The sequence below is a fragment of the Haemorhous mexicanus genome, chromosome Z (genome assembly GCF_027477595.1).
Source record: "Haemorhous mexicanus isolate bHaeMex1 chromosome Z, bHaeMex1.pri, whole genome shotgun sequence".
In the NCBI taxonomy this organism is placed as follows: domain Eukaryota; kingdom Metazoa; phylum Chordata; class Aves; order Passeriformes; family Fringillidae; genus Haemorhous; species Haemorhous mexicanus.
This window is the reverse complement of record NC_082381.1, coordinates 51501468-51516569: the sequence shown is the minus strand read 5'-3', so window position 1 is coordinate 51516569 and position 15102 is coordinate 51501468. Positions and strand designations below refer to the sequence as shown.

General features: G+C 39.6%; 1 protein-coding gene across 2 annotated transcripts in view; it reads right to left on the bottom strand.

Moving 5' to 3' along the window:
* Positions 1-10836, bottom strand: part of TUT7 (terminal uridylyl transferase 7) — a 35240-nt gene extending 24404 nt beyond the window's left edge. The window contains exons 1-7 of one of the 2 annotated variants that reach the window (XM_059873179.1): positions 10735-10836; positions 8333-8859; positions 4079-4254; positions 3419-3535; positions 2437-2614; positions 1856-1944; positions 896-947 (exon numbers count right to left, since the gene is read on the bottom strand). In XM_059873179.1, the coding sequence (XP_059729162.1) occupies positions 896-947; positions 1856-1944; positions 2437-2614; positions 3419-3535; positions 4079-4254; positions 8333-8828 (1108 nt within the window). In that variant the 5' untranslated portion in view covers positions 8829-8859; positions 10735-10836. Of the gene's footprint in view, positions 1-895; positions 948-1855; positions 1945-2436; positions 2615-3418; positions 3536-4078; positions 4255-8332; positions 8860-10211; positions 10346-10734 lie in introns of those variants that run through there. The other variant, XM_059873178.1, reaches the window with a different exon arrangement.
* Between the last annotated feature and the right edge of the window lie 4266 nt (positions 10837-15102).

Genomic DNA, 15102 nt, shown 5'->3' with positions numbered 1-15102 from the left:
CTGCACAACATGTTAATGCAAATATTACTTGCTTTTGTGATACAATGGCAATCCTACCTTCTTACAAGATCTGGGTCTTCTTCCTCTAATCTAACTTAAAAATAACCCCATTCTCAAAGACCATAATGGTACAAACAATAAAACGCAAATACAATGATGGTGGGGGTGCCATCACAGAGAAAATTTAGGTCAGTAAACATACATGTTTTGAACTACATGGTGTCGTTCCCAAACTGTGGGCATAAAGCAAGGCAAGAAAACAGGGAAGCAACATTTTGCAATTTGCATGAAAAAGAATTGAGTTCCCATGTGCCCTGCCCAATATTTTCATTTTTTCTTGTCTGCATATGCTTGAATTGATTTGAGTACGTGCAGCCTTTTAAAGGGTCTTAAACTTGTATTAATGCACAGAGCTAAATTATCTGTAAAATACCCCATGTGCCTGTATCCAGTCATCACGGCCATCACCTGCACAGACAGACATGTGCAGGTAATAACAGGATAAGAGACCAAAATGTGAAAGTACATTACTGGGTTTCTGTTACATGATAAAGAACTTAGGCTGCTTTCTGTACTATGCATGGCTAACAGAACAGGCTGGGGAGGGCAGCAGAGTCTACCTGATGTGTAATGACATCTTCACTCATAATGTAGAAAAAAGCATCCCACTAGGAATTTCTCAAATCATCAAAAATAAGAGGACTTCAGCCCTTGTAACACTGAATGCCAATCCAAAAGTAGTTTTCCTAATGTATTCTTTACTGCAGTATTATTCAGTGTCATATGTTTCTAAAAAAAGAATAGCATGTGATGTACCTGTTCAGCAGAACTGAAATTCAACAATACTAAGCAGTAATAGTTTAATGAAATTGAGAAGGCAGAAATTTTTTCTTACCACTGTTCTGGAGACTTTCTTGCACAAGTAATAGAACATCTGGTTGAGTCATCTGTCAATAAAAGGAATAAAGCTGTTTTTGTATCAACCACCTGTCAGGAAAGTGATTTTCTACAACTCAAAACCACCTCTATGTGTACTTCACTATTATTAAGTTGCTTCAAAAGGAACAGGAGCTCTGCTTGCTTTGAAGGAAATTGTACCTGAAGTTATTTTTACCTCTGTCAAAAACTTGGTTATGGTAAGAAAAACCCCACCAACAGAATTATTGTTTAAGTGTGCTTAAATATGACTGCGTTCTGACACAGTGGACTTACATCATGTTAAAGACTGGAATTATGGCTTTTTAAAATTCTATGCACTTTATGAACTTAGATCATTCTTGGTTTCCTAAAAGAAATGTTAAATTCTAACAATGTGACTGCCAAATCAGCTACAGAAGAAGTAAATTAAAGTATGGAATCACGTCCTTAATTCCTTTTCAATGTTCAAGCACAAAGAAGCATAAAAACAATTAGCATGACAAATAAAGACCTTAAATTACTCCACATATAACCATGAGGTTTCACAGCTCAAATATAACCTACTTGTCAGAATATATTAATACACTAAGAGGATCAGTACTGAAACAAGATCACAGAAGTGTCATTTATTCCAGCTGTTAGAGAATATAAATAATCATCTGTCTCAGAGGACTGCTAGAGTACAGATGTTTTAAGTGTTTTCAGAAGAAGTTTCAACAAAACAAAGATGTATTACACTGCCTGATGACTACAGTTCCATGAAAAATGTTATTTTAAGACCAGACTGCCTCTGTTTTACCCAATGGACTTTTGTAAAAAGTGTTACTACCACATTATAGAATATATTTACAATATAATCTACACATGAAGATGCAAAAAACCAAAAAAACCACATTCAAAACCACTAACACATACTTAATAAAGTGGCCTTACTTACATTGGCAGGAAACTGGGTATCTATGTTTAAGTCTGAAGTTTTGAAGCCAAATCTGCTATAGGAGGAGCCATACAATCTTAATGAACACTCTGCAACAAAAAAAATTATGCTTCATTTACACTATGCCTAACTCTAAGTCTGTAGCTACTTACAGCATTGTTAATAGATCTTATACCTACACCTGGTTTTGGTAAGCACAGGAAAAGAAAAAAGGTCTTCAACAGCTCAGAATTGTTACTAAATCCTGCCTCACATGCTGTTGTTGGTAAAGGCTTATCATGAAAGTCAAATTCTTCCCACATCCTTTTTATCTTCACTTTTTATTACGGGCCTCTTTGGGTCATAAACACCATTGTACTTTAATTCTGGAACAGGTTTATATTGCTACATCAAGTTCAACAGGCTAGTAACTACACATGCTGTTTAGAATTTAGAGAGCCAAGATTTTTAATTCAGTTTTCATTTCATAAGCTGTTGGGAATTTTTTTTTTTGATTGATTTCTTTTTCTGTTTGTTCAGTTTTTGTTGTTATTTTGTTTTTAATAAGTTGACATAGCTAGCACTTAAATTGCAAATATTACCTGGCAATTTTTGACGCAGCAAGTTTTCCATCATTGCTTTAATGTTAAGCCTTTCTTCTAGATCTTCATTATTTAAGCCAAACTCCTGCACAACATTTTCAATAGCAACACCGATAGCTTGTATCTGGGAAGGCGTTGGAGGAGGAAGAGCAGTCAGCAGTTGCTCTTCTTGCTTTTCCTTTCAAGACAAGACCAATGTTTTAATATGTTTCTTGAGTTGCTTTATATGCTAAAATCAATGCAAACAACTCATCCCATGTAATACCATCACCACCACAAATTTTCCAGGTAATACAGATAATTCGAAGCAATAAAGAATCTGATACTCCAGGAGGAGTTACTTCAGTAACGCCAGAATGTTACTGAAGTAACATTCTGAGATATATACACATGTATTTGGCATGCAAAAAAAAACCAAAAAAAAAAAAAAAAAAACAAACAAACAAAAAAAAAAACAAACCAAAAAAAAAACACCACCAATTCTTTCATCACCTATGGAGTGTGAAAAGGCAGGAGTTAAAGAGGAAGAAACAGAAAATCTGCATAAGACATATTTTTGTCCACTTCAAGCAGAGAAAGTAGAAGATGTTTAAGTAAAATTGATGCTATGCTGGAAGTTATTTTAATGCTTATGCTCAAAATAAACCTATTTCCTTTACATATAAATAAATCTGTAATACTCCACAGGTGTTTAATTTTTGCAGTATTTCTGACCTGAAATATTCATTCTGATATGCAGGTTATAACTTCTAATACTGCCATACCAACTGTTTTTGCTTATTCCTACTGCTTATTGCAAAGTCCAGGTTGCAAGATTACTGTTTTCATTAGTATCACTATGCAACAGTTTTAAAAAATATTGAATCATGGTAAAAACTAAATGTGGAATGGTTTTCAAAGCAGTGCAGTTTCATAATTTTTAGGGGGGTAAGGAAGATTTCATTAAACTACAGTTTATACTTTTTTCTTGTGCTAAACTCACCTTTAAGCTTTTCTTGTGTCTTTTTTCTTTAATATGCTTATGAGCAAAAGCCACTGACTCAATCAGAACATCACACAACTTGCAGGTATATTTTGCTGATGGGTAGTTTCGAGGTTGCTAAAATAAAGATAGTAAAAACACCCCTTAAAATATATAAAAGTATTATTTTCACTTCATTCAGTACTCTTGCTAAGTTCAATGGACTAACTCTGAAACCTACACCCACTCACTTTAGCTTCCTTCACCTCTTATTTGCCATCAAAAAGTTTGCACATCAAATATAATGTCAGAAGAATGATACCATGTCAATCACACCCAACACCTTATCTTTTAGAGGAGTAAATACCCAATGCCCATGGAAGAATACATTAATTGAAGAAATAACTACTCCATAACTACTCCAGCATTTTAATTAAGATCTGTTGTTATTCCAAGAAGGAGAGCAATTTTTTTGAGCTTGAACTGTTATCAATGTTGTAGCAAAAAACCCCAAAAGATAAACCCTCTTCTTTTTACCATTCATTAACAGCAATAACGTTACTTAAATTCTGTAACTAAACTTTCTAGCTACAATCACAGATATAGCTCAAAGTGTACCATCTAGAATATATTTATATGCACAAAAATAGGAGAAGTCTATAAGAGTAAAGACAGTGGCACCTTCTTCAGTCTATAAATGTAGTCTCGCTTCAATCGTTCTTCAGCTTGCTGCAGTCCCAGAAGTTCTTTTGCTGACAGCACAGATTCATCTATGACTGGACCTTCCACTTCATCATGATCACACTCATCTTTTCTACTTCTTTTCAGTCTTTTGGGTTTTCTAAGCTTCTTCATTTCTTATAAAGAATTATGAGAGCAAACACGTCAAATAGCTGCAGAGTGCCACACAGAATTTAAATTTTTTTTTTCTTTAATTAACATTCTACTTACATAAGAGTTAAAGAAAACAAAATTCACCTACCTGGTTTGGTTTAACAATTTGTCCTGTGCAAGTTGGATAATAATTAGTGTATATTAGTATCACAACCTACAGTGCCTTTGCCCAAACTACAAATAAATCAATTAATTTGTTCCACTGAAGAAAATTACCTGATTTAGATACCTTTTTTAAAACTGGCCAAAAAAAATAGAACTAAATGCAATAGATATACCTGTATTTCATTATGCCAAAAATACAGAATATGTCCAAAGATTTTGGGATGCCTGGCTAAGTTTTGGTAGACAAATAAGCTAGACTACATGACAGAATTAAAAAGCATAGTCCAATCTGAGTGATTTATAAGACCTAGCAGCACTCTGATATGGCACTGTTGTGGTTTAGCTCATATATGACAATTTATTAACCAAGGATTACTACCAGTGATAATGTAATTTGCCTTTCAGCTAAAAAAGTATATGGATCAGTACTACCTTCACAATATTAAATAAACAAAAGTAAGCACCACTGCTGGCTAGAGAGACTAAAGAATGGACTTGCTAAGTATGTGCTAAGTATGTGCACATTGCTTTAATAAAGCTGTAAAACTGTAAAAATAATAATAGTAATAATAATGCTTAAAAAGCTTGTTGCGTTTACAGCAAAAGCTCTGGAACAAATTAATCTAAATACCACTACTAGTTTTAAGCTAATTTTATCATCATTTTGAAGGAGAAGCTGCTATTGGCCCAAAGCCAATACATGTAAAAAATCATCTCAGGAATAAATATACACATCAGATTTTCACACCTTGCCTTTCACTTGTACAGCTATACAGGATGCCACAATGCCTGGAATTTCTGAAGTTCCCTTCTTTTAAGAAAGTTTATGCAACTTCCTCAGACTCCCAAACTTTTATCATAGCATGGAGCTTTAATTTGTAGTAATTAAAAAGGCAAAAAAACCCCACAACCAGATAAACTCCTCTTACAAATACATTTAAAAAATTTCTTTCCCATGACCACATTTTTGCCTCTAACAATTGGCAAAAGGGTAGCAACAGAGTTGCGTATTTGTGACCAGTTATTTGGTTCAGTCCACTACACAGCATGCATGTATTAGTGGTGTAAAGAGTATCAGGGCAAAGATGGTAATATAATTCCTTTCTTTCAGCAGCAGCACAAGTTTAAGCCACAATAAAGAGAATTTAGTCCTAACAGGCTGTAGAAGCAGTACTCCAAAGGATCTCCAGGGAGCAGAAATAGAAGTCTGAGCTTCTGAACCTTCTTCACATCCTTCATTTTTGCATCAACACTTCTGCTCAAATTCCTAAGAAGTGCCACATCTGTTTCACTACATTTTTAAACTAATCAGTATGGATAGAACCTGGAGGAATATCAATGTTTTCACAGAAAAGCCTGTGACAACTACCTACTCAATTGTTTCAGTAGCCAACAAGAAACTTAAAAAAATTTTTCAAACTAAATAAATACTTCTAATATTTCATAGGTACAACAGTGACAATCTAATTATAGGTTAATAATTAAATAACGTACTAAAGAACAGTGTCTCAGAGATTTGGTAAACTTCCTTATGAGCTACAATAAAAAAGACATGAAGGCAATGAAAAGGACAACTGCACAAAATATTTCAAGTAAATGCTAGAAGAAACATTTCTAATAATTTTGCTACTCGACACAGCACTTCTGAAGGGACCTCAAGAGGTGAGTTATGCTACGCCTGTGCTTCAAAGCAGGATGAAATGAACTCTGTCAAATCTGAGCAATGCTCAGCTGTTCTTAAAGGCCTTCAAGTACCTTTTCCATGAGCTGCCCAGACAACTTCTCCAGAACCTCCCTAGCTTTACCTTTAGAAACTAGACCTTTATTCCTCATCTGAATCTTTCTTGCTTAATTTTACATCCACTGCTTTGTGTCCCATCTATTGGAAAGAAACAATATTGTTTACTACATCAGCTTTTTACAGCTTGCTACACAGAAGATTGTTACTATGCCTCCCTACCCTCTTCCTTTTGCAGAAATTTTGGGCATTGTTTACAGTTTGAATAGCTTTTGTTTCCTACATATCTTGACAACCTTCTTTCTTTTCTTTGCACAGCCTCCACTTTATTCATACAAGTGGGGTGCCAAAACTGGACAGAGTACTACTCAGAAAAAGGGGTACTTCAGACTGTGAGTCTTTTTTCATGCCTCACAAACCCATGATAATGACTACTCATTATCATCTTCTGATTCATTATAATTTCAGATCCTTCTCAAAAAAAAAAAAAAATTATAGTAACTTTATTTGCAGAGCTGATATTCCTCCATAAACAATGGCATTTACATAGCCTTTGTATTCCATCCTACATGTAGGTCATTTCTCCAACTGTGCAAAGTTATTTTAATTGACCTTCCTGCTTTTCTGCATTCCATTCCTACCAGCTCCACAGCACATTCAATTTTCAGAGCACACAATTAATAGGTCTGCTGTCTTCATTCATCATCAGAGTAGTATAACAAACACTGAATGGAATAGAATCCTCACTCACTAGATGTTCACTCACTACTTTCTTTAACTGACAAAATCTTTACTAGTTTCTGAGTATAGTTACCTAAGTAGCTCTGCGAGTCTCATACATTAATTTAATCCAGACAATTTTCCACTAGTTTACTTACAGAACTGTCACATAAGAGTATCCAAAATAGTACAGTACTAGTAAAAGCAATACCTACCAACTGCCTTTCCCATGTCCATAGGGGACTGATGCCTATTTTAAATAAATCAATTAGGGCTTGGCATACTTTCTCCTTAACAAATGCATACTTACTACTACTTTGTTACCTTTCAAATATTTACAGTATATGATTTGCTCCAAAACTGACAGCCAAGATTTAAGCTGCACACGAATTATTTTAATTCCTCTTTTAAGAGACACTTGCCCATTCCTGTAATCAGTAGCTCACTTCCCTTAAGTTCTCAAGTATGACTGCCAGTGGTTCGAAAAATCTATTTCAGTGAGTTCCTGAAGTTTCACAGAAAAAAGTTCATCACATCAAGTAAAAGAAGAAACTAAAGTAAACTATAACTGAAGAAAAAACTTGTGAAAACACTCTGCTCTCTCCTCATGTGAGTTTGAGCAGTGTGCAGCTTACTTTTAACAAAGGCACCTGTTTGCAGTTTTTCTGTTTAGTGACAGCTAGTATCACGGGAAAGGACATTTAATTGCTGGACTTCTAGTGTCAACCAGCAATAGCTCTTCTTCTCAGCATATCACTACTGTCTTTCGCTCCCACTCTTAAATAAAATAAGACATGTTTCTTGTCAACTGGCATTCCGTGTTAGCAGCATCACACACAAGTTATATTCTCTATATTCTTTTAAGCTTCCTTTTTCTACTTGCATTCAATGAAAATACTATTGTATTGATCACTTCACCCTGCCTTTGGCTGTTGTTCCTGACATTTCAATGCTTTGGGCTTGTACTCTGATTACTAGTACCAACTGCCAACAGGGAAGTAAAATATGTATGAAGAACTAGACTTGTGTTATTGCTGTACTAGTTCTCACAATACTGACACGGCATTGCTTTCAACCTTCATTAAGACACATTGTTAAAGATCTCATTGGTAGCTCCAAAAATCTTAACGTGTTATCAGCTTAATTGAAAGATCTCTTACCATCCTTGACAGATTCCATCAAATTGTACAGGGAAAACAACAAACAGGACTACACAGACACTGCAACCTACTTACTCCTATCACTCACAGGCTAAACTACAAAGACAACACAATCTATAAAGCAAGTTCTGTATTATTTGCTGTAACCATTTGTCTGAAGTGCTACAAATACAGAGCAGTCAACAGTTTGCAATACATGAGAGAACAAAACTACTTTTTTTGCTTTAATAGTGAATCTTGAAATTTTACTTTTCAGTAACACATGTAGTAAGCTAATTTACTGGATAGCTATGCAAAAACAAAGAAACATGTGATTACCAGAACTTCCTTTCTGCATGTCTGGCACATCTTTGCTCATTAAATCTTCCTGAAGTTGTCGTCTTACATTTCTGTTTCCAGTACCCTCCAGCTCGTGAAAAGAATCCTTTCTTGTCCTGCCATGCCCAGGAATCCAGGCAGCAGAGCGGTACTCTCTCCAGGTGTCAGAAATACCATGGTGATCATCAGATACCCACTTCTTCATTTGGTCTCTTTGAATATCATTTAACTTTGACCCTTGACTGCAAGCTGTGTTTTTAAGTGAATTTGGGCTACTCAAAACACTTCGAGGCCCTCGCCTGGGACTGCTTCCGTAATGACCTGGAGCTCCCTTTTTCTTTTGCAGGCTGGTATCTCTTTTATTGCTACAGCCACTTCCATATTCATCCATGACTTGGTAGTCTATCTGCAAGGAACTTTCTTTTAATTCTTCTGGATGCAAAACTTCCTGATCCTTATTTTGTTTGGCAAAGCAAGGTTTTGCAGCATCTCCCATGGTTATTGCTGTTCAATTTAGCGATTCCTACCTAGAAATCAAAAAGTTAAAAGTGGTATTTTAAAATCAATCAAGGAATGAACACTGGGTATTAACTGCTATGGAAATCTCAACAATCAAAGCCCTTGCTTAAACCAAGGCAAGAAAAGGCAGCCAAAACTCAGCTAGGTCTCTTCTCTTAGTATGTCTTAACACCTATGGGTGGTTTATAAAACGCAGAGATGGCCTATGGCTTTTCCAGGCCCTAAGGTCTTTAGGACAGATAGAAAATTTTAAGAGTCTACATCAGTCTCAGCTCAGTAGAAAAGCTTTGGAAGAATGGCTGAAGGAGGCAAAAAAAGGAGGTAAGGATGACCCCAAGGCCATTCTACACATCAGAATATTCCTCTTTGCCCACAGTAGACACTGTTCACCTTGTTAAGAATGAAAACCCTGATCATCAGAGGACAGAGAGATGAAGAAGCTAAGCTGCAATCTAGCTATCAGGCTATATGACATAGTGACTTAGAAACAAGGTGCTCCCTGCACATTTCAGCCAGACCACCACTCAGTATTAAGCACTCCTATTTCATATTATTTTAGCATTGTCTAAAACATCTAGACCACTGAATTACTTGCACATCCATTCCCTTTTCTTTGGTTACCTCCATTTTCATAATGTAAAATAGTTCCACAGAGCTCTAACTCCAATGTTGTCAACAAGCCATGTGGACTGTGAAAGGGTAACTACATGAAGAGACTGTGTAAAACATGTTAAGTGCCAGTGGTCTCCTCAACACTGAATATTTTATGATTTAAATATAGACACATACGACCAAACAAAAAAGATTTTCTCTATCAAAATACATGTAGATGCTTAAGGATGCAGATAAAATTGTAAAAAGATGTAAAGAGCATTTTCAAACACCTAAACATCACAGAATGCCTGCCTGTTGCCATTAATATGGAAGTAGGGTGACTTTTCACTTTTTCATTTCTTTTTAAGTTCTGCAGGCCACAAACGCACTCTTAAGAATCTCAGTGTCTGCATTTTACAAGCCTGAGGCTTTTAGTGTTTATATTCCTCTTAAAATGAAGAGGTTTTTTTGGTCCCACACAAGCAACAAAACAAATAGGATTCCTGCCCTAAAGAACAGTATTTTACCCAGTTATGTACATCTCTGGAAATGCAGCTGCTCCAGCTAAGAGCGGAAAGAAAAGTTTCAAATGCACGAAGTGCACTTGCTTCCCATTTCAGGCAAGAAACGCTGTCAAACCCGAATTTCAGAGTGACCTAAACCCAGCCTGTTTTAGTCATCCCCACAAGCAACGCCCACACCCTGCCGCCAGGCTGGACGGCGACACCTCCCTGCATGGAAAGGAAAAAGAAAAGTCAAAGTTTACGTTCGCCTCCGGCTCCCGACCACAACTGAAGATGCGAGCTGGGTGAGGGCAGGGGGCTGCCCTGGGGCCCAGCGGCGCCGCAGATGGGCAGGACACAGCTGCCTGCGGGGCCTGCAGCGTCAGGTAGCGCCGCCCGAGTTGCCAGCGGGACCCAGGCGCAGGTGTTAAGACACCGGCGCAGACAACACACAAGGTGGGCCAGGGCTCCCTTGCCGCCACGCTGCAGCTCCCGGCTCGCTCCTCCTCGGCCTCCCACAGGCCAACGAAGGTCCCCAGCCCCCTCCTGTCGACCCCCGACTCCGGTGGAGGGACTGTGGCGCAGCATAACCCAAACCTGCCGCCACAGCCGGACACAGCCCGCGAGCAGAGGGGCCGCGGCAGGCCAGGCACGGGGGACCGAGAGATGTAGGGAGGGAGAGAGAGAGGCAAAGGGGCGGGCGAGGGGCACAGGCCGCCGGTGGACACCCCCCGCCGCCGGGAAAGGCCTCGCCCTGCCACCGGCCTCCAAGAGAAGGGCACTCACCGCCCGCTACCGCCGGCCCGCCCGCCGCCCAAAGCTCGCCATTGTGGCGCGACGGAAGCGGCGCTGCTCCCTCGGCGCGCCCGATACGCGTGTGTCTTCCGGTAGTGAGGGCCCGCCCTCCGCGCCCGGCGGGGCGGAGCGGAGCGGAGCGGGACCGGGCAGGGCCGGGCAGGGCGCGGAGGTAGGGCTGGTCCGGTGGGCATCGAAAGCGTGCCTGGCCGTGTTGCGTCCGGTCTTTCTTCGAACCTCTTGTCATGGTGACTCCACCACCTCCCAGGCCGTTGCCACGTCTAATTACCCTTTCTGTGAAGAAATAACTGCTGATGTACAAGCTGAGCCTCCCCTACCTCAGCCTGGGGCTCTGCCCTCTTGTCCTGTCATCTGGTGCCTGTGGAAAGACGCCGACCCCCATCTGGCTGCACCCTCCTTTCAGGCAGTTGTAGACTCCAAACAGGTCTCCCCTGAGCCTGCTCCAGGCTAAACACCCACAGCTCCCTCAGCCGTTCCTCACAGGACTTGTGCTCCAGACCCTGCTGCCTCCGGCCTGACCAGCTCCATTGCCCTTCTCTGGACAGGCTCCTGTGCCTCAATGCCCTTGCAGTGAGGAGCTCAGATATCAACGCAAGATTTGAGGGGTGGTCTCACCAGTGCAGAGTACAGGGGGACAATCACTGCCCTGGTCCTGCTGGCCGCGCTATTCCTGATCCAGACCGGGAAGCCATTGATCTTCCTGGTGATTGAAGAGGTGAATAATGTGCATTGCAGTTATCTCCCAGAAAACAACTACCTGATTTACTGGCTTGTTGAGAAGGGTCTCTTTCTACTATGCTTTTGCTTTCATATTTATGGAAAAGAGGGACTCTTAAGAAGCCTGATGAGGTGGTCCCCCTGAGAATTCACCTTCCCATTCCAATTCAAATTTCCTTAGCAAAATATGTACAAGCATATAGGTTTTGAAGATAGGTAAGCAGCAGAGACTTTCCAGAATAATTTATGTACCTTTCCAAGACAGGAACTTGCAGCCTAGTGCTTTGCATTAACAGTCAAAATATACTTTTGACTTCCCTTCTATTACCCTTTCCTGGTAAGATGCTTTTTGGAAAGGGCCTGGCATGGAAGGATAGCATATCTTACCAAAACAATTGCTGTAAGCAGGTGTGGCTGGGATACCAAACATGAAAACATTTCTGAACCCTGTCTTGCCTCCTTCTTTTGTAAACTTGTTCAGTGGCTGCAGGCTCAGCCTGTGTCATATCATAGTGGTCTGATGAAAGCTTCTCCCAAATGCAGCCATGCAAGACTGTCTAAAATTTCTGTCATTTTAATGAAACTAAAATTCCTATGGTTTTTATAAAAGTCAGTGATTCGCATTTAAATTTCAATTAGATGGATTATTGTATACTCAAGTACTAGCATTTTCTATGGTCAGACAAAAATAAGAGGAAATGTGCTAAAAGTGTCATATGTCCTAAACACACATGCTGCTTGCTTGGACAGCCTAAATTTTGATCCACTGAGATTTTTTACTAAATAGGTAGCATGAAGATGCAATTAGTCAGTTTTTGTGAGAAAAAGTAAACTTAGCATGCGAAATATAAATATACTGAAATGAGAAAGATAACCAACAGCTCTTTCGAAATTCATCAGTAATAAAATAAGAGAGAGAAATTGAGCAATAGTAAAAGAGTACAACTCACTAGATCAAGTAAGATCAGCCAGATGCATATACATTATAAGACTGAGCTTAAAGAACAAACATAGAATTGGGCATCAAAATTTTTTTTTTAAGAAATGTAGTCTCTGGAATTTTTTGAGTACTGATCTTGAATCTGCTGCAGACATTTTGTTCTACAGTTTGAGAAAGCAAGTATTTAATATATCCTTTAAATAGGTTTTATTTTGCTGTTGTAGAGAAGATACTGTTTTCCTTTATGAAAGCTTGTTCACCAGGGAATAAAGAATTGCATTTTTGTGTGGCTTTGTGAGACAAACTGGGCCAGTTTGGGATTATACTTTTGCCATACTTGTGCTATTGTGGATGGGATTGCCTGGGCACAGAGCTGGTAGGAAGCAGAGGTAGGCTCCTCTTTTGACTGTGACTCAGACAGCTCTTAGAGCCTCACCCCATATCTGCTTTGTCACCTCAGCATTTCATTTTGGAATGCTGTCCATCTTGAAAAGCTACTAAGCTACTAGAAGCACTGACAATATTGCTCTTTGTCATCATCAGTGATTGATTGTGTCACTTGCAGATAAATCAGAAAACCTCTCTGCTAGATATTTTATGGTGAGATTTTCTGGAAGACAGTGGATATGGCCATTTACACCCAGAAAGAACTTGGCCAAATACGGTGTCCATTTCCTTGTGTGTCTCCAGACTACTTGCTGGTGGCATAGTATGAGGAGCAGAAAAGGCCTTGATGCTAAGTGTTATTCAGCAGTAACTAAAAGATCTCTGTACTACCAAAACTTTTTCCAGCATATATCTAAAACATTGACCCCATAACAGCTACCATGAAAAAATCTAACTCTATCCCAGCCCAAACTAGAACATTCTCCACTAGTTATTCCATATCATTTATGTCATGTTAAGATCCCATCTTATCAAATACTTGCTTCCCCTTAAAATGTTTGTGAAATGTCCATAATTATCTGCAAAATGCTCGCTGTGTTTATTTGTTGTTTGACTTTGTGCTCCATCTGTTATGGTGGTCACTCAGGATGGGAGAAGTAGTGTGTGGCATGGAGTCATTTGGCACCGAAGGCAGCTCTGGTCACGTCACTGCTACACTCACACTGTGTGTGGAAAATCACACTATGGAAAGCCAGTGTCCACAAAGGAGAAAGAGGAGTCCTGCAACTTTATTTTATAAAGGGAAAGGGTCTACTGAGGCATACCCCCATCAGATTTCTCTCTAGAGGTTTTAGGGGATGAAGCCTCCTTTTATCCTAAATTTCCATCTGCATGTTGCCCTCTTCCCATCCCCATTGGCTGAGGAACAGGTTTCCTGAACCACTTACCACATATTCCCCCCCTTGAACCTGTGATTTTCCTCCAAAATTCAGAATTTCAAGTTTTCTGGGTTCTGCAGTACACTTGGTCCGGACCTATTTGTCTGTTACCCTAAAATTCAAGAGTCAGTCTGGGTTATGCAACAAGCCCGCTGCTTGACAGATAATGGTAGAGACATTGAGACCCATTTCAAAGACATTAACAACCATATCCTCAGCCATCAAATTATTTGTAAAGATATTAGCACATATCTTTTCCTGTCAACTACTTCTTATAATGTTCATCCTTCGTTGTTTTCATTCCTTCATCATCCTTTGAGTAGTTTCTGCTGTAGGGCTTTCTGTAACACCCAGCTCAAATCACATTTTACAAAAATTTAAAAGTACATCCATTACATTCTCCAGCCCTGGTCCCTTTGTACTAGGCTGTAAAGATAATGAATTCCTGCTCTTGTCTCTAGCTTTGCTAGCAGCAAGAGGTTTGTGCTATAATATCTTCAATAGGTTGCAGCCATAGCAGTGATGATATACAGTGTTGAGTAACACTGCCATCTTACTACTCAAATGGTGAATTATTTCCACTCAGGATTAAATCACCTTGAGGTGCACATTGCACTTACCCATCTGATGCTTCTACCGAGTCCAGCCAGGTCCCTGAGCAAAAACCATCCCATGAACAGTTTGATCTTTTCTTCTTCCTCAGTGTGCAGAGACCTTGATTCAGCAGGGCCAGGTCAAGTGGCAGATGCTCTTATGTTAACTAGCCAAGTGGTTTCTGCTAAATGTATTTCACAATGCTTGAATGAATGTCCTGGTTACTGGAGAAGAATTCCAATTCAGCACTATATGGGTGTTACCAAACTGAGTATTCTACTGCCCTCTACACCATTTCTGACAAACTGTTAGTGATGGGTCATTTGCAGTAGATGTCCAGTAGATGCCCAGCTGACACCTCAGGTTACAAGATGGGTATTAAATGAGGTAAGGGGGAAGAGCTAAACTCTGTGAGAAGGGGAGTGTTTCTTTTTCTTCACATATGACTCTGCAGTGCTAACTCCTTCTGGGGAAATACCAGCACTGTCCCACTGATCCTGAAGGGGTCATCTCTGCCAATGGCCCATAGTGGACTCAATGGCACTAGCAGAATAGGCAGCTGCAATGACTCAAAGTATTACATCATTCCATTGTGAAGCTGCCTGCTCTGGGGGAGGTACTGAGCATTCCCATCTGAACCTGGCTATGTATAATTTTGGTGTTTGGGGACTTGGGACCACTGGGGGTCGTGGATGGATCCCAAGGAGGACCACCACTTTTGACTGCAGCCATCACTTCAACAGGACTGCAATCACCACTTGA